Below are 19,447 nucleotides of genomic sequence, written 5' to 3' on the forward strand. Positions count from 1 at the left end.
CATCTAATACTCCTCTTACTGGCTCACCACAGTTGTAACTTTAGTGTCTGTCTACCCGAGCACCACACATCCCTGCTTTGTGCCTCTAACCAGTCTGTCTGACCAGAGGTCTACAGCATATCAACTGGGGAACAGTCTGCGTAGAATGGCATCTCTGTCTTGTCTGCGGTTGCAGGCCTGTGGTTGTCTCCCGTCAGACCAGAACCAGAGCAACGTGTGTGGGACATGGGTCAAGGTAAGAGCCACACACACACACTGTCACACACACCTGGCTGGGACTCGGTGCTGTTACCTAACTCTGCATACACACTTGTGCTGTAACCGATAGAGACTGCGAGTGGACACGTGTCCTTCTGCCCCTGAACAAGGCAGTTAACCCACTTCCTAGGCCGTCATTGAAAATAAGAATTTGTTCATTAACTGACTTGCCTAAATAATGGTACAATTAAAAAAAATATATGTTTAAATAAAAATGCTACATCCCACATACAGGCACACTCACATTGTAATGGTACACCTGGTACTTGCATGTCTCTGGTTTGTGCTAGTTTGTGTTTCAGGTCGACATACTTGGAAGAGACACTGGACAGCTGCACAACTCACCCCCTTGCAGCAGCATTCAGATCTGTATCATCCTATTTAGTAAACTGTATGTTGATTGTGTTCCTCTTGCAGATTTAACAGACACTATGGATGGAGCACCTGGAACGTAAGTATGTGAAAACTGATATCGGTCATCTATTTAGGAACATGTTAAATGATCACTGTTGGTTACCCTCTGTGTGAGCATTATTCCATAGATGTGATTGTGGTTTGAACTATCACATATTATTCTCCTCCTGCCTTTCCGGTCTTCCTCAGATGGGCAGAGGAGACTCTGGGTCTCAGTGGGCTGAGTGATGTGGCAGACATCTTGACGGAGTTGGTGAGGGGGGGAGGCATCTCCCCCACGGCCCTGGGGCTGTCGCACACCCAAGCTGCCCGCCTCAACAGGTAGGAACCTGCATGGTGAACAGCTCTAAATCTACTCCTCCTCTGATTGTCACCATCTCGAGCACTTTTGACTGGCTCTCAGCAGTGATGTGTTTGTGATTGACAGCAGGCTGGACCAGCAACAGAGCGGCAGGGCGGGACAGAGGGGCATGCGAGCAGAGGAGGAGAGGCGAGAGCTGAGGGTTTGGATGAGAAGGAAACAGAGGGAGAAACTGGTCGAGTACCGCAGACAGAGGGAGGAGAAGAGGGAGAGGGAACGCAAACCCTTCTCAACCCCAGTCACACTGGTGAGAGGCTTCTGACTCGCATTTACATTCTGTGTTCTGATTATGTTTTCAGTGCCTTCATTCAGACACCATTTCTCTTCACAGAAACCAACGTCCAAAGATATAAACATCAATAAGAAAATCAAGGAAGAGAAAGACAAGTATGAGCACGAACACAGATAGATACAGACATGCATACAGATATACAGACATACAGATAGATACACTACCGTTCAAAAGTTTGGAGTCACTTAGAAAAGTCCTTGTTTTTGAAAGAAAAGCACTTTTCTTTTGGTCAATTTTAAAATAACATCAAATTGAAAAGATTGTTAATGTTGTAAATGACTATTGTAGCTGGAAACGGCAGATTTAAAATAAAAAAATAAAAAATGTAATATCTACATAGGTGTACAGAGGCCCATTATCAGCAACCATCACTCCTGTGTTCCAATGGCATGTTGTGTTAGCTAATCCAAGTTTATCATTTTACAAGGCTAATTGATCATTAGAAAACCCTTTTGCAATTATGTTAGCACATCTGAAAACTGTTGTCCTGATTAAAGAAGCAATAAAACTGGCCTACACGGTAATGTACATGAAAGTGTTCCAAGTACTAGAGGCGTGTATGTGTGTTGATATGTTGTGTATTTGGACCTTTTAGGACGGTTCTGCTGGAGCACCACAATCAGCGGGCCCGCGATGCCTGTAGTCTGATCACAGACCTCCTCACCACCCCACTGACCCTGCCCACTAACGCCAACCGCACCCTGAACCTACCCTCCACCTCCTCACGACCCTCTTCCACACGACCCCTTACAGCTCAGACTGTCGGCAGCACCCGCAGCAGCCCCAGGTACACCTCGTAGGGTATTCACATCTGGGTGGTTTTTAAGAACAATTTGGTTTCTAAGAACAGTTTTCAACAAATGTGTCTAAAACTATAATGAGAGGGATAGAGGATGATCCTTGTCGTTCTGTGACATCCCAGAGGTCGTAGTCTCTCTGTTGGGGGGAGGAGGAGGACCAGTACCAAACCCCAGACTGGGAGAGCCCGCTCCCTCTCCTCTCCAGGGGTGACACCACGTTCAGAAAGACGGCCTGCGTCATCAGGGGGGCAGGAGACACTGACTTCCAGATTGGGACTGCACAGACCAGGTTAAGGCTTCTACCATCCACTAACAATCTCTTTTGATTTTGGTGTTCTAAGAATATCTAGGGGTTTACGCTAACAAAATGTATTGATATGTGATGACCTGGGATCCATAGCATTTAGAATGTTGCCAGATGCAGTGACTGACCAGTGTGTCTGTTTCCTGGGCGTTAGCGAGTTTTCTGCCAGGGGATCGTCTCTCCCACGTGACCCGGCGGGGTATGATCACAGACCTGAGGGGCAGGACTGGGACTGGGCCGATGACACCCAGCCAGCAAGGTGAGACACTGCCAAGCTGTTGAGTAATCTTAGTAGCCATGTTTAGGCAGGGTTGGGGATTACATGTAACCATGTTACAAAAACCATGATTACAAAACCCGGTAACTGTAATTCGTTACCAGCCAAAATATTGTAAACAGATTACAGATACTTTTGAAAAACTAGATGATTACTTTTAAATTCAGAAAGGATGTTTGAGAGAGAACAAAAATCGTCAACATTTCTCTGCTTACTCAATGACATTCAAATCAGCATTGAAAAAAAGTGAAAGTTGAAGTGTGTTCCACCTGAGCGAGTCTGACCACAAGTCAGAGACCACTATGATGACACGCCAAATGTGTTTGATGGATCGCGGTAAAAGAGCAGGAATAGGCTTTTGTAGGCTACGGTCTGAGCTGTCTTCCAATGGTGCGACTGCTGTTGGCATCCAAAGATTATCCAACCTTAATAAACGCCTGGAGTTAAGGATGACAGCAGTGGTGTAGTCTACGGTGATAAGTATATCCTTTACTATTGATATCTACATAGCGCATTGATGTGAATCACACTGCTGCTCTCTCATTTAGCTATCTGCTCCTTACGGATTGTGGTTGTTGTTGATGGCTGTTCACAAATCTAAATGTCTATTTGAACCCAATAATGGTTGAACTCAAGAAGTTTAAGCTGCCTATCAATCATTGTTTTTGAAACCAGTGGACAGCCAGTGAAAAATGCGCTCTTACAACTGCTGCATAGTGCAGATCCCAGCCAATGGAACAAAAGTGGGGTGTTCAATCTAATTCATTCTGATAAAAACAAAATCCATAGGCTTAATGGACACGTGCTCAAACTCGCACACTTATGATAGACTAAAAGGGGCAATCTGTAGTTGCTACATCCATTTTTGGATTTATAAATGTCATACACACATGCAGTCAGTCAGTACCAGTCAAAGGTTTGGACACACCTACTCATTCAAGGGATTTTCATTATTTTTACCATTTTCTACATTTTCAAATAATAGTGAAGACATCAAAACATGAAATACACATGTGGAATCATGTAGTAACAAAGTGTTTTTTATATTTCAGATTATTCAAAGTAGCTACCCTTTGCCTTGATGACAGCTTTGCATTCTCTCAATCAGCTTCACCTGGAATGCTTTTCCAACTGTCTTGAAGGAGTTCCCACATATGCTGAGCACTTGTTGGCTCCTTTTCCTTCACTCTGCTGTCCAACTCATCCCAAACCATCTTAATTGGGTTGAGGTGGGGTGATTGTGGAGGCCAGGTCTTGGTCAAATAGCTCTTACATAGCCTGGAGGTGTGTTGGGTCATTTTCCTGTTAAAAAACAAATGAGAGTCCCAAGTGCAAACCAGATGGGATGGCGTATCGCTGCAGAATGCTATGGTAGCCATGCTGGTTAAGTGTTCCTTGAATCCTAAATAAATCACAGATAGTGTCACCAGCAAAACACCATCACACCACCACCTCCATGCTTCTTGGTGGGAACCACACATGCGGAGATCATCCATTCACCTACTCTGCATCTCACAAAGACAAGGTGGTTGGAACCAAAAATGTAAAATTTGGACTCATCAGACCAAAGGACAGATTTCCACCAGTCTAATGTCCATTGCTTGTGTTTCTTGGCCCAAGCAAGTCCTTTAGTGGTTTCTTTACAGCAAGTCTCATCAGAACAGTTGATGTTGAGATGTGTCTGTTACTTGAACTCTGTGAAGCATTTATTTGGGCTGCAATTTCTGAGGCTGGTAACTCTAATGAACTTAATCTGTAGCAGAGGTAACTCTGCATCTTCCTTTCCTGTGGCGGTCCTCATGAGAGACAGTTTCATCATAACACTTAATGGTTTTTGAGACTGCACTTGAAGAAACTTTCAAAGTTCTTGAAATGTTCCTCATTGACTAACGTTCATGTCTTAACGTAATGATGGACTGTCATTTCTCTTTGCTTATTTGAGCTGTTCTTGCCATAATATGGACTTGGTCTTTTACCAAATAGGGCTATCTTCTGTATACCCCCCTACTTTGTCACAACACAACTGCTTGGCTCAAACACATTTTAAGAAGGAAAGAAATTTCACAAATTAACTTTAACAAGGCACACTTGTTAATTGAAATGCATTCCAGGTGACTACCTCATGAAGCTAGTTGAGAGAATGCCACGAGTGTGCAAAGCTGTCATCAAGGCAAAGGGTGGCTACTTCGAAGAATGTGTTATTTGTTTAACACTTGTTTTTGTTTACTACATGATTCCACATGTTATTTCATAGTTTTGATGTCTTCACTATTATTCTACAATGTAGAAAAAATAAAAACCCTGGAAAGAGCAGGTGTGTCCCACATTTTGACTGATACTGTATATCCATTGATTCTTGAAGAATATAACTTATTGTTTTAACCATGTTATGAGGCCATACAAACATTGGAAAAACACAAGCTTATATTGTGGGTTCTCATGGAGTGTGACATTTGAACTAAGCTCATGAGCTTAACATGGTTAAAACAATAATTTTGATGTCATGGACGGTCAGTCCTTGTATCCATAGTTATGTCTATTAATCTGAGAGTGGTTACATTTCTTCAAGCCCATCCCTCAGCTTTTTACCAAAACAGAGGCGGAGCGACAGTTTTGTTATTGTTTCATCTGTGGATTTGCCATTTAAACAGCTGTTTTCTCTGCTACCGCACGGCAAGCGGTACCGGAGTGCTAAGTCTAGGACTGAAAGGCTCCTCAACAGCTTCTACCCCCAAGCCATTAGACTGCTGAACAATTCATAAAAATCGCCACCGGTCAATTTACATTGACTCCCCATCCCCTCTTATACATTGCTGCTACTCGCTGTTTGTTTGTTACGTACAGTGCCTTGCGAAAGTATTCGGCCCCCTTGAACTTTGCGACCTTTTGCCACATTTCAGGCTTCAAACATAAATATATAAAACTGTATTTTTTTGTGAAGAATCAACAACAAGTGGGACACAATCATGAAGTGGAACGACATTTATTGGATATTTCAAACTTTTTTAACAAATCAAAAACTGAAAAATTGGGCGTGCAAAATTATTCAGCCCCTTTACTTTCAGTGCAGCAAACTCTCTCCAGAAGTTCAGTGAGGATCTCTGAATGATCCAATGTTGACCTAAATGACTAATGATGATAAATACAATCCACCTGTGTGTAATCAAGTCTCCGTATAAATGCACCTGCACTGTGATAGTCTCATAGGTCCGTTAAAAGCGCAGAGAGCATCATGAAGAACAAGGAACACACCAGGCAGGTCCGAGATACTGTTGTGAAGAAGTTTAAAGTCGGATTTGGATACAAAAAGATTTCCCAAGCTTTAAACATCCCAAGGAGCACTGTGCAAGCGATAATATTGAAATGGAAGGAGTATCAGACCACTGCAAATCTACCAAGACCTGGCCGTCCCTCTAAACTTTCAGCTCATACAAGGAGAAGACTGATCAGAGATGCAGCCAAGAGGCCCATGATCACTCTGGATGAACTGCAGAGATCTACAGCTGAGGTGGGAGACTCTGTCCATAGGACAACAATCAGTCGTATATTGCACAAATCTGGCCTTTATGGAAGAGTGGCAAGAAGAAAGCCATTTCTTAAAGATATCCATAAAAAGTGTCATTTAAAGTTTGCCACAAGCCACCTGGGAGACACACCAAACATGTGGAAGAAGGTGCTCTGGTCAGATGAAACCAAAATTGAACATTTTGGCAACAATGCAAAACGTTATGTTTGGCGTAAAAGCAACACAGCTGAACACCCTATCCCCACTGTCAAACATGGTAGTGGCAGCATCATGGTTTGGGCCTGCTTTTCTTCAGCAGGGACAGGGAAGATGGTTAAAATTGATGGGAAGATGGATGGAGCCTAATACAGGACCATTCTGGAAGAAAACCTGATGGAGTCTGCAAAAGACCTGAGACTGGGACGGAGATTTGTCTTCCAACAAGACAATGATCCAAAACATAAAGCAAAATCTACAATGGAATGGTTCAAAAATAAACATATCCAGGTGTTAGAATGGCCAAGTCAAAGTCCAGACCTGAATCCAATCGAGAATCTGTGGAAAGAACTGAAAACTGCTGTTCACAAATGCTCTCCATCCAACCTCACTGAGCTCGAGCTGTTTTGCAAGGAGGAATGGGAAAAAATTTCAGTCTCTCGATGTGCAAAACTGATAGAGACATACCCCAAGCGACTTACAGCTGTAATCGCAGCAAAAGGTGGCGCTACAAAGTATTAACTTAAGGGGGCTGAATAATTTTGCACTCCCAATTTTTAAGTTTTTGATTTGTTAAAAAAGTTTGAAATATCCAATAAATGTCGTTCCACTTCATGATTGTGTCCCACTTGTTGTTGATTCTTCACAAAAAAATACAGTTTTATATCTTTATGTTTGAAGCCTGAAATGTGGCAAAAGGTCGCAAAGTTCAAGGGGGCCGAATACTTTCGCAAGGCACTGTATGCATAGTCACTTCGCCCCCACCTACATGTACAGATTACCTCAACTAGCCTGTACCCCTGCACACTGACTTGGTACTGGTGCCCCCTGTATATAACCTTGTTATTGTTTATTGTGTTACTTTTTATTTTAACCTACTTGAATAAAATATTTACCTTCTTGAACTGCACAGTTGGTTAAGGGCTTGTAAGTAAGCATTTCACGGTAAAGTCTACACTTGTATTCAGCGCATGTGGCAAATAAAGTTTGATTTGATATTATCGAGATATCAAAGTGTCACCAAAAAAAAGGTAAACAATAGGCCTATAGCAAATGCATCATATGGCATTCATTTTTCACATGTAAATAGCTCTTTTCAGTAGTGCTCAAAGCATGCCATTCCATGAGCGCAGCATTTATTTTTCAACTCAACTCAATGACCCCAATCAGTCCTCCATGACAACAACATCATAAACAACACAGTAGGGCCGGCTAATAAGTCCTTCGTTTTGGGGTTATGCCCAGGTAAAACAATTTGGCTAATCTATACTTCCATATTTCTAAGTCCTATTCTTGAAGATCAAGGGGTATAACATTTATTGGAATGACTGGAATTCTGATAGACTTTGGTTTTTAATGTAAAGATATAATTTAATTGTATTATTATATGTAGTAGAAAGCAATGGTTTATAAGAAGCCTACATAGCCAACCCCTAAAGTAAAGTTTTACATCCATATATCGCCAGCTATGTAAACTTTAACATTGATTTATCCTGCAATCGTTGTCGTTCAATTGGTAACATACATTTTTGTCTTCTTCTAATGCCTCTCTTAAAGGGAAAGTCATCTAAAAGTAACTGAATGTAATCAGATTACGTTACTGAGTTTAGGTAATCCATAAATTATGTTACTGATTACAATTTTTGGACAGGTAACAGTAACGGATTACATTTAGAAAGTAACCTACCCAACCCTGTGTTTAGGTAATACAGATTAAAGTTATACCCTGTTTCGCCCTGTAGAGTGGAGAAGAGAAGTGATCCAGTCGTCATCTGGACGGAGAGGTGGAGGAGCAAGGGAGCAGAGAGAGACTGAAGAGAGGGAGGAGGAGGTGGTGAGCCCATGGAACCCCCCTCCAGAGATCTGCAGGTTGCTGGGGCTGGAGAACTCAGAGGGCCAGGGTGGTGTGGTGGCTAGAGCTGGGGGAGCAGGGCTGGACAGACTTGATACCCTGTCAGAGAGCACTGGCAGCATCCTCAGCAAACTGGACTGGGCTGCCATTGAAAGCATTGTGGCCTCGGAAGGGGCCATCTGATTGACTTCGAGCATCCCCATCGGCATGCAGGGACGAGGATGACTATCTTGAGGGACAAGAGGAGCAGAGGGTCACAAGGGAAGGATCAGAACACAACATTAAAACCATTGATGTGCTTATACGCTGTGATATTACTTGAAAGCGTCTCAACTGTTCACGGGAGCATGTGGAGGGTAGTCAGTACTGTGTGTCTTGTCATGCATCCTCTTGGTACCAGAGAATCAGCATCATCATATTGGTACTCATGCCTTATCTTTGTATTGTATGAGTTTGTCATGTCTATTTTTGGAGATCCAGTGTGTGTATATGACATTTTTGTTTTGGGTTTTAAATACCTGCGTATGTATTTATTTTTGTGTGAACTTATAACCAGCTGATGTGGGCGGCAGGTAGCCTAGTGGTTCGAGTGTTGGACTAGAAAGGTTGCACGATCGAAGCCTGAGCTGACAAGGTAAAAATCTGTCGTTCTGCTCCTGAACAAGGCAGTTAACCCACTGTTCCTAGGCTGTCATTGAAAAGAATACGAATTTGTTCTTAACTGATCTGCCAAGTTAAATAAAGGTAAAATAAAAGAACATGTTGATTTCCACTCAGGAAAAAAATGAAATAGAGTTTGAATGTATCCTTTGCTTTGTGGCATAGATCAACATTTTAAAAATATATATTTTTATAAAGACTGATAGTACTAGAAAGGGTAAGTATGCCTCTTTTTTTTTTGTAAGATACAGAATCTGCACAAATGGTCAATGACTGGAAGTGACAATATTATCAATAGCTAGAAATGACAACTACTTTGCAGTATTGCCGCTTTTGTTGAAATATTGAAGCAGCTTCCGGGTCACAGTTCAAGTAAACTTAAAAAAAAACAACATGGATCCTAACACAACGGGCAACGGTAAATGTTACGTTATTAGCTGATTTTTTGGGGGGGTCAATTTTATAATTAAGCGAATAAATGGTTGCAGGGGACAATGTTCGTAGCAAGCATGATTATTCAATATGAATGTGAGAGAAATAATCCTGTTGTTGTTGCTGCTACGTCAGCTAGCTAGCTACCAAACAAGCTAGCTAGCTAGCTGACGTTAGCTACTACAGCATCTCTGGCTACGACTATTCTTTCAATGAACAAAGCACGCTGAAATGTTTTCGTAATTAAACGGGTCCAACTGCAAAGTAGCTCAACCCAACAGAAGTTTGTATCCTCGTGCAGTTTGTAATGCGCTAGGTAGTCAAATGTATGTGTCATATGCACAGGATACACATGTACACAGACACAGTACAATGACACGGTTAATTGCAGGTTCACCTCAACAATGCGACAACAGTATAATATATGTAAAATAAAATAAGCAATAACGATCAAATAGAAATTCAATGAAAATATGGGAATGAAAATATAATACAAAGGCACTCAAACAAGAACAATAGTTGAATGTGCAATAGGGGGTATGGTTAGCAAAGTATTTACATTTAGCAATATTTTTTGCAATGTAATATAAGTAAGTGTATGTGTTTGTGCATATGTGAGCTAGCTTGTGAAATACAATAGCCACTCTGTAGTGTAGTCAGTCTGTCAGTAAATTATGTATACAGTCTGTCTGATTTTTGGTTAGTTCTTGGTGTGACAATGGGAACATTAAGTATTGACAATGGTAGTGATTTCATGTTGAGAGAAAGTAGTGAATGAATGAAGCAGCTAGTGTGATTGAATCCTTTCCTTGTCTTTTAGCGTCTGACCAGAGTGATGGAGATATGGCCTCTGTCATGGGATTCTCTGGCTTTGGTAAGTGTTACTTCCATTGGCCTTCATATCAACCTGACGTCAACAACATGTTCACCAGAAATGTATTTTAATAGGTGAGTACAGCATTTTCACACCAGCGTTCTGCTCTTCACTCCAGGAAAGAAAGCTCGCACCTTTGACCTGGATGCCATCTTTGAGCAGACCCGAAGAACAGCAATCGAGAGGAGTCAACAAGTATTAGGTTAGTGACAAATAGCTACCTTCCCTTTAACTCAGTGTATGTGTGTTTTAAGTGTCTAACCTCAGCTGTGTCTCCAGAGGAGAGGCAGAAAGAGGAAACTGGGGACAGCTCCCATACAGCCAAGGCATCAAGCTCCAAACAGAGAGACAGAGCCTCTGCCCCTGCACCCAGGTAACACAAACAATCCCATCCATCCTAACTGACCAATGACTTTCATGTGCTCTGAGTTATATTAACTGTGTGGGAGGGTAATTTCAAATTGAGTGTTATTACCAGTATGCAGAATTGGCTAGATTATTGAAACCCATGGGTCTCTCTTACATACTACCCAACAGGAAGAAGGAGGAGAGCAGTAGTGGCAGCAGCAATAGTGACGCAGACTCTGACTCAGAGCTTATTGGCCCCCCAGTGCCCAAACAACTGACTGGTCAGGAGGATGATGAGGACTTGGTGGGGCCACCACTACCACCAGGGTACAGAGGAAGCATAGCTGACGATGAAGACGACGATGATGATGATATGGAGGATGATGAAGATGATGTAAGTCTGTTTCCACTTATGACACAAGGAAACAACTAAACATTTTACAGTAGATTTGCTTGAGGCTAAAAACATCTGCTCCCATACTGTTGCTAAACCTTTACATGAGTACATACATTTCTGTCTGCAACAATAAACAATTTACATAAGCACACCAAATAGGTTCATAATTATGATCATTATACATTTCAGTCTGTAACACTGAACATTTTTTACAGTCCTGAAGCCACATATTTATTTACATGGTGTGTTCTTACTATGTTATACCACTGGAGGCCAGTACACTCTTAGCATTTCATGAGACTTGCTTTATCATTCCCTTTTACACAATAATGTATTGTGAGTCGACCCAGTGCAATCTTGGTGTACTGCTTGGTAAACAAGAGTTGGCTTTCTCACACCACCTCCTGATAAACCATAACAAAAAGACATCATTTTAAAGTATGTAGGCCACCGAAATGCACCGCCCAAAGACACTTGGCCAGATGGTTTTCTCCTTAAAAAAGTGTTCTCCCTCATCTCCCCCTCTTTCTCTCTGAGTAGTAAAAGTCTCTTTGCTGTGTGTATGTTATGGGTGATATAGGCCAGACACCCAGCGTTCTCAGAGCAGGTGTGATTTGAGGCCGCCGTGGGGCTATGTGATGGATGGTGGCCTGTGACATGTCGGCCTCTGGTAATAACACGGCCCTCAGGCCAAACGCAGCCCTCCCATTGGGTGTAGGTGTAGCTAGTGGACCCTGCTGTGGGAGAAAACCAGCCTGTAGCATATCACAGCCCATTAAAGCTGAAATATTGTGTATGACAGAGTGCCACTCCACCTTCATCAACACATGTATGACAGGCAACTTCCTGTCCCTCTCTCTCTCTCAGAATCCAGTGAAGAAGATTCCAGACACTCATGAGATTACTCTGCAGCATGGCACCAAAACAGTAAGTATTTTCCAACTTTCCTCTCTATAACCCCCCCCTCTATGTTTATTAACTGCGGCGTTCTATAACCTTTCCAAAGTGGATTCCAAACTGCTCATTGTTACTCATTGCACTCATGAGCCCGTTTAAATATAGCACCCATTAATTTGGATATTTCCCTCCTAGGACTCATTAACAATAGAACTGCCTGGCCTTTGTCTATCAGTACCCGCTAGAGAACGTTGCCGGGCGTCTCCTTTAGCATATGCATCAGATGCATATCAACCTGCAAGGTGCAACAAACATAAGCACCAATGCTTGATAAATAGTGCATAAACTATTATAAACATATTATTTGTTTATGGGGTAGAACAGCTTTAATATTGCAGATAGATTGTAGCTTCCATCATTGTAATTGTCTGCATCATTTCCAATCCCCCATATATTTTGTTGTTGTATGTACAGTCATGGCCAAATGTTTTGAGAATGACACACATTTTAATTTTCACAAAGTCTGCTGCCTCAGGTTGTATGATGGCAAATTGCATATACTCCAGAATGTTATGAAGTGTAATCAGATGAATTGCAATTAATTGCAAAGTCCCTCTTTGCCATGCAAATGAACTGAATCCCCCAAAAACATTTCCACTGCATTTCAGCCCTGCCACAAAAGGACCAGCTGACGTCATGTCAGTGATTCTCTCGTTAACACAGGTGTGAGTGTTGACAAGGCTGGAGATCACTCTGTCATGCTGATTGAGTTTGAATAACAGACTGGAAGCTTCAAAGGAGGGTGGTGCTTGGAATCATTGTTCTTCAACTGTCAATCATGGTTACCTGCCGTCAGCATTGCTTTGCACAAAAAGGGCTTCACAGGCAGGGATATTGCTGCCAGTAAGATTGCACCTAAATCAACCATTTATCGGATCATCAAGAACTTCAAGGAGAGCGGTTCAATTGTTGTGAAGAAGGCTTCAGGGCGCCCAAGAAAGTCCAGCAAGCGCCAGGACCGTCTCCTAAAGTTGATTCAGCTGCAGGATCGGTGCACCACCAGTACAGAGCTTGCTCAGGAATGGCAGCAGGCAGGTGTGAGTGCATCTGCACGAACAGTAAGGCAAAGACTTTTGGAGGATGGCCTGGTGTCAAGAAGGGCAGCAAAGAAGCCACTTCTCTCCAGGAAAAACATCAAGGACAGACTGATATTCTGCAAAAGGTACAGGGACTGCTGAGGACTGGGGTAAAGCCATTTTCTCTGATGAATCCCCTTTCCGATTGTTTGGGGAATCCGCAAAAAAGCTTGTCCGGAGAAGAAAAGGTGAGCGCTACCATCAGTCCTGTGTCAAGCCAATGGTAAAGCATCCTGAGACCATTCATGTGTGGGGTTGCTTCTCAGCCAAGGGAGTGAGCTCACTCACAATTTTGCCTAAGAACACAGCCATGAATAAAGAATGGTACCAACACATCCTCCGAGAGCAACTTCTCCCAACCATCCAGGAACAGTTTGGTGACGAACAATGCATTTTCCAGCATGATGGAGCACCTTGCCATAAGGCAAAAGTGATAACTTCGTGGCTCAGGGAACAAAACATCGAAATTTTGGGTCCATGGCCAGGAAACTCCCTAGACCTTAATCCCATTGAGAACTTGTGGTCAATCCTCAAGAGACAGTGGACAGACAAAAACCCACAAATTCTGACAAACTCCAAGCATTGATTATGCAAGAATGGGCTGCCATCAGTCAGGATGTGGCCCAGAAGTTAATTGACATGCCAGGGTGGATTGCAGAGGTCTTGAAAAAGAAGGTTCAACACTGCAAATGTTGACTCTTTGCATCAACTTCATGTAATTGTCAATAAAAGCCGTTGACACTTATGAAATGCTTGTGATTATACTTCAGTATTCCATAGTAACATCTGACAAAAATATCTAAAGACACTGAAGCAGCAAACGTTGTGGAAATTAATATTTGTGTCATTCTCAAAACTTTTGGCCACAACTGTACAGTAGTAGTCAAAAGTTTGGACACACCTACTCATTCAAGGGTTTTTCTATATTTTTTGCTATTTTCTACATTGTAGAATAATAGTGAAGACATCAAAACTATGAAATAACATATGGAATCATGTAGTTACCAAAAAAATGTTAAACAAATCTAAATATATTTTATATAGTAGCCACCCTTAGCCTTAATGACAGCTTTCCACGCTCTTGGCATGCACTCAACCAGCTTCATGAGGTAGTCACCTGGAATGCATTTCAATTAACAGCTGTGCCTTGCTAAAAGTTAATTTGTGGAATTTCTTTCCTTAATGCATTTGAGCCAATCAGTTGTCTTGTGACAATGTATTGGGGGGTATACAGAGATAGCCCTATTTGGTAAAATACCAAGTCCATATTATGGCAAGAACAACTCAAATAAGCAAAGAGAAACAACAGTCCATCATTACTTTAAGACCTGAAGGATAAGTTAATTAGAGTTAACTGCACCTCAGATTGCAGCCCAAATAAATGCTTCACAGAGTTCAATTAACAGACACATCTCAACATCAACTGTTCAGAGGAGACTGCGTGAATCAGGTCTTCATGGTCGAATTGCTCCAAAGAAACCACAACTAAAGGACACCAATAATAAGAAGAGACTTGCTTGAACCAAGAAATGCGAGCAATGGACATTAGACCGGTGGAAATCTGTCCATTGGTCTGATGAGTCCAAATTTGAGATTTTGGTTCCAACCTCCTATCGTAGGGGAACAGATGATCTCTGCACGTGTGTTTCCCACCGTGAAGCATGGAGGAGGTGTGATGGTGTGGGGGTGCTTTGCTGGTGACACTGTCAGAGATTTATGTGGAATTCATGGCACACTTAACCAGCATGGCTACCACACAATTCTGCAGCGATATGCCATCCCATCTGGTTTGCGCTTAGTGGGATTATCATTTGTTTTTCAATAGGACAATGACCCAACACACATCCAGGCTGCGTAAGGGCTATCTGACCAAGAAGGAGAGTGATGGAGTGCTGCATCAGATGACCTGGCCTCCACAATCACCCGACCTCAACCCAATTGAGATGGTTTGGGGTGAGTTGGACCGCAGAGTGAAAGAAAAACAGCCAACAAGTGCTAAGCATATGTAGGAAATCCTTCATGACTGTTGGAAAAGCATTCCTCATTAAGCTGTTTGAGAGAATGCCAAGAGTGTACAGAGCTGTCATGAATGTAAAGGGTGGCTACTTTGAAGAATCTCAAATATAAAATATTTAGATTTTTTTAACAGTTTTTTTGGTTTCCATATGTGTTCATAGTTTTCATGTCTTCACTATTATTCTACAATGTAGAAAATAGTAAAAATAAAGAAAACCGCATGAATGAGTAGATGTTCTAAAACTTTTGACCGATATGTGTGTGTATATACATATATATACATACATACATGCATACATACAGTTGAAGTCGGAAGTTTACATACACTTAGGTTGGAGTCATTAAAACTAGTTTTTCAACCACTCCACACACTTCTTGTTAACAAACTATTATATAGTTTTGGCAAGTCGGTTAGGACATCTACTGTGTGCATGAGACAAGTAATTTTTCCAACAATTGTTTACAGTCAGATTATTTTACTTATGATTCACTGTATCACAATTCCAGTGGGTAAGATGTTTACATACACTAAGATGACTCTGCCTTTAAACAGTTTGGCAAATTTCAGAAAATGATGTCATGGCTTTAGAAGCTTCTGATAGGCTAATTGACATCATCTGAGTCAATTGGAGGTGTACCTGTGGATGTATTTTAAGGCCTACCTTCAAACTCAGTGCCTCTTTGATTGACATCATGGGAAAATCAAATAAATCAGCCAAGACCTCAGAAAAAAAACGTAGATCTCCACAAGTCTGGTTCATTCTTGGGAGCAATTTCCAAATGCCTGAAGGTACCACGCTCATCTGTACAAACAATAGTACGCAATTATAAACACTATTGGACCACGCAGCCGTCATACCGCTCAGGATGGAGACGCATTCTGTGATGAACGTACTTTGGTGCAAAAAGTGCAAATCAATCCCAGAGCAACAACAGAGGACATTGTGAAGATGCTGGAGGAAACGGTAAAACGAGTCCTATATCGACACAACCTGAAAGGCTGCTCAGCAAAGAAGAAGCCACTGCTCCAAACTGCCATAAAAAAGCCAGACTACGGTTTGCAACTGCACATGGGGACAAAGATCATACTTTTTGAAGAAATGTCCTTGAAGAACTGTTTGGCCATAATGACCATTGTTGTGTTTGGAGGAAAAAGGAGGAGGCGTGCAAGCTGAAGAAAACCATCCCAACTGTGAATCACGGGGGTGACAGCATCATGTTGGGGGTGCTTTGCTGCAGGAGGGACTGGTGCACTTCACAAAATAGATGGCATCATGAAGATGGGAAAATTAGGTGGGTATATTGAAGCAACATCTCAAGACATCAGTCAGTAAGTTAAATCTTGGTCGCAAATGGGTCTTCCAAATGGACAATGACACCAAGCATACATCCAAAGTTGTGGCAAAACGGCTTAAGGACAACAAAGTCAAGGTATTGGAGTGGCCATCACAAAGCCCTGACCTCAATCCCATAGAAAATATGTGCAGAACTGAAAAAGTGTGTGCGAGCAAAGAGGCCTACAAACCTGACTCTGTTACACCAGCTCTGTCAGGAGGAATGGCCCAAAATACACCCAGCTTATTGTGGGAAGCTTGTGGAAGGCTACCCGAACCGTTTGACCCAAGTTAAACAATTCAAAGGCAGTGCTACCAAATACTAATTGAGTGTATGTAAACTTTTAGCCCTCAGGGAATGTGATGAAAGAAATAAATGCTGAAAGAAATCACACTCTCTACTATTATTCTGACATTTCACATTCTTAAAATAAAATCTTAACTTTCCTAAAACGGGGAATTTTTATTAGGATTTAATGTCAGGAATTGTGAAAAACTGAGTTGAAATGTATTTGGCTAAGGTGTATGTAAACTTCTGACTTCAACTGTATATATATATTATAAAGGATTAATTTCATGAATAATTATTTGTGGAAATAGATCAAAACAATAAAAAACACACTAGTCATTTGTTTTGAGTCAAGAATATGTTTTGTATATTTCTACAATGATCTTAGACTTAGACCAGTCACACGGACACATGCACACATACACACAAACAATCACACACACACGCACACATTCACACAAACAATCACACGCACGCAATCACACGCGCACACACAGACACACACACAAATCCATTTGATCAACTTTATTTGTAGATTTGATTGGTAATAGAGTAATTAATTAATAGTATAATGAGTTAGTATAGTATAATGAAATAGTATAATTCATGAAACTATTATAATTAAATAGTATAATTAGTATTTCTAGTAGTCAGCCAGGTTAAATGATTTGCTGTATTCCTAAACACAAGTGTCAGTGCATGAACAATTGTAAAGGATGAATTGCATAAATAAACAGCATATTAGATTTTTATTATGTTACTCGTTTTTGCACAGTAGCCTGAGAAGTGCTGCTGCGAGTGTGGTCATGTGATGAATACATGTACAGCACTGATATTCTTGGAAATAGAGCTGTACTTCTTGAATTATGAGAGTTATTTGACAAAGTTAAGTGTAATATAAATGCCAGAATATCTTCTTTCAGATAGTATATAGAAATCAAAGTGTTTTACCTGCATGTGACTCTGAAGGACAATTCAATAAAGTGATGATCCTTTCCCTGCCTCTGTAAATTACAAGATGCGCCCATCTCTTCATGTTCAATTTGACAACTGATAGGCCTAATGTTGTCACTCATCAGAATATTGAAAAATGTAATCCTGTCTATAGGTTAACTCTTATGTGTGAAATTTGGGTATAGTGTGTAGTTTCGATGGCCGGCTGTGCAGGCTGACTGGCGTTGTTTGTTTCCCACTCATGAAGTTAGATAGAGTAAAGGATATGTTTCGTATTATTCTAAAGGCCTACTGCAACACAGCATGTTTTCATTTCCCTTACAGTACATTTGATTAGTAATAGAGTTACAGTAAATAAAACAGTCCCGTAACAGCTTCTTTTTACAAGTCAAATGTCAAAGAGAATGGTATCAACTCACAAGGCGCACAGTCAAATTATTAACATGAGCTCCGACGCTGATAAATAGGCATTACACTATTTTTTTCACAATTAAATCAACCTCTTCACCCTCCTTAACATTTAGTTGGGCCTAATTTAAAATCAATTGTGGAGCGCCTGGCTGGGTACCAACATCCTACAGCACATTGTCTTGCGGGTTAAGTTAGGAATAGGTGTGGAAAAAACGGAGTAAAAGGCCTCCTCTGTGGTTTTAAAATTCTGACAAATGAGCTTGTGTAAAATACAAACATTTAGAATAAGTCAGGGAAGCAGCAGGACAAAGCATTTTTGGGGGATTGATTTCTTTAATTTACTAAATCAAATGTCAGTGGCCGTTGGCCTATGGCGGTTCTAGCGTTAAAAGGCTAGGCAATGCACATCCAGACAAACTACTGGGACCTTCAGCCAAGATTGTGTCCATTGTGCACTAAGCTGGCTGGTTAGGTGGTGTGCTGTTAACCCAGTAGCAACTAGGTGTTAGTTAAGTGGTTAAGGTCCCTGGCAGGTGAAAGTAACCTCTGTTTGCTCCCTCCCTCCTCAGGTGTCGGCCTTGGCATTGGACCCCTCTGGAGCCCGTCTGGTCACCGGGGGATACGACTTTGACGTGCGCTTCTGGGACTTTGCTGGGATGGATGCAGCTCTGAATTCCTTCAGAACAATACAGCCCTGCGAATGGTGTGTCCACCACCTAGACTAGAACATACGCATGCCTATCAAACGGAGTGCATTGGGAGCGTAACCCATTAGGCCGTCCACCCATGCAGCCAGAGCCATCAATAAACGAGGGATATTGGCCAAATGAGCCATTTTTACCTTAAAAAAGAAGCTTATAACAAATGACAAAAACACTATGCAAAACTTTACAGCCAGTTGTCTTATTGGTTTTTACTTTCCTTAAACAATAGTTGTCCACATCACGGTTCAGCTGTCGGAGATTTTAGTGATAAATGCATCAGGGCATTGCATGCATACACCTATAGGCTTAGGAGTCCACTGTATGATATTAATATATATGAAGAAAGAGAAACGTAGGCCTAGCCCCAGAGATAGATGTGCCGGCGGCATGCCCGACACCGACATGCATTTCTTTATCCTTGCCAGAAAGGCTACTGCGTCTGCTATACAGATATAGGTGTACAGAAGGAGGCTAATTCATGAATTTTGTTATCCAAATATTTTTTATTTATTAAGATAAGCATTATATTGGTAGATAATAGGAGTAACACTGGTCGCAATTGCAGCAATTACTAAGAAAGGCTGGTGCCTACCAACAAATGATAACAATAGGCTAATAATATTAATTTTACAACAAGCCTACTTAAACCTTAAACTAAATATGGGGCACACAATTATAAAGACAGATCAAACTTCACTTAGCCAACCAAAATGTCT

At 41.4% G+C, this 19,447-nt stretch overlaps 2 protein-coding genes across 6 annotated transcripts in view; both read left to right on the plus strand.

Moving 5' to 3' along the window:
* Positions 1–9,064, plus strand: part of LOC139408774 (ciliogenesis and planar polarity effector 1) — a 31,642-nt gene extending 22,578 nt beyond the window's left edge. For 3 of the 5 annotated variants that reach the window (XM_071153080.1, XM_071153083.1, XM_071153081.1), the window contains exons 36-44: positions 176–235; positions 676–709; positions 862–993; positions 1,076–1,280; positions 1,365–1,420; positions 1,921–2,112; positions 2,248–2,414; positions 2,584–2,688; positions 8,170–9,064. In XM_071153080.1, the coding sequence (XP_071009181.1) occupies positions 176–235; positions 676–709; positions 862–993; positions 1,076–1,280; positions 1,365–1,420; positions 1,921–2,112; positions 2,248–2,414; positions 2,584–2,688; positions 8,170–8,462 (1,244 nt within the window). In that variant the 3' untranslated portion in view covers positions 8,463–9,064. The remainder of the gene's footprint in view (positions 1–175; positions 236–675; positions 710–861; positions 994–1,075; positions 1,281–1,364; positions 1,421–1,920; positions 2,113–2,247; positions 2,415–2,583; positions 2,689–8,169) is intronic. The other 2 variants (XM_071153084.1, XM_071153085.1) reach the window with 2 other exon arrangements.
* A 214-nt stretch (positions 9,065–9,278) lies between these two features.
* Positions 9,279–19,447, plus strand: part of LOC139408775 (WD repeat-containing protein 70) — an 84,382-nt gene continuing 74,213 nt past the window's right edge. The window contains exons 1-7 of the mRNA XM_071153086.1: positions 9,279–9,357; positions 10,192–10,245; positions 10,364–10,447; positions 10,525–10,618; positions 10,783–10,987; positions 11,858–11,917; positions 18,597–18,730. Of these exons, the coding sequence (XP_071009187.1) occupies positions 9,333–9,357; positions 10,192–10,245; positions 10,364–10,447; positions 10,525–10,618; positions 10,783–10,987; positions 11,858–11,917; positions 18,597–18,730 (656 nt within the window). The 5' untranslated portion in view covers positions 9,279–9,332. The remainder of the gene's footprint in view (positions 9,358–10,191; positions 10,246–10,363; positions 10,448–10,524; positions 10,619–10,782; positions 10,988–11,857; positions 11,918–18,596; positions 18,731–19,447) is intronic.

This window comes from Oncorhynchus clarkii, chromosome 5, assembly GCF_045791955.1.
Source record: "Oncorhynchus clarkii lewisi isolate Uvic-CL-2024 chromosome 5, UVic_Ocla_1.0, whole genome shotgun sequence".
In the NCBI taxonomy this organism is placed as follows: Eukaryota; Metazoa; Chordata; class Actinopteri; order Salmoniformes; family Salmonidae; genus Oncorhynchus; species Oncorhynchus clarkii.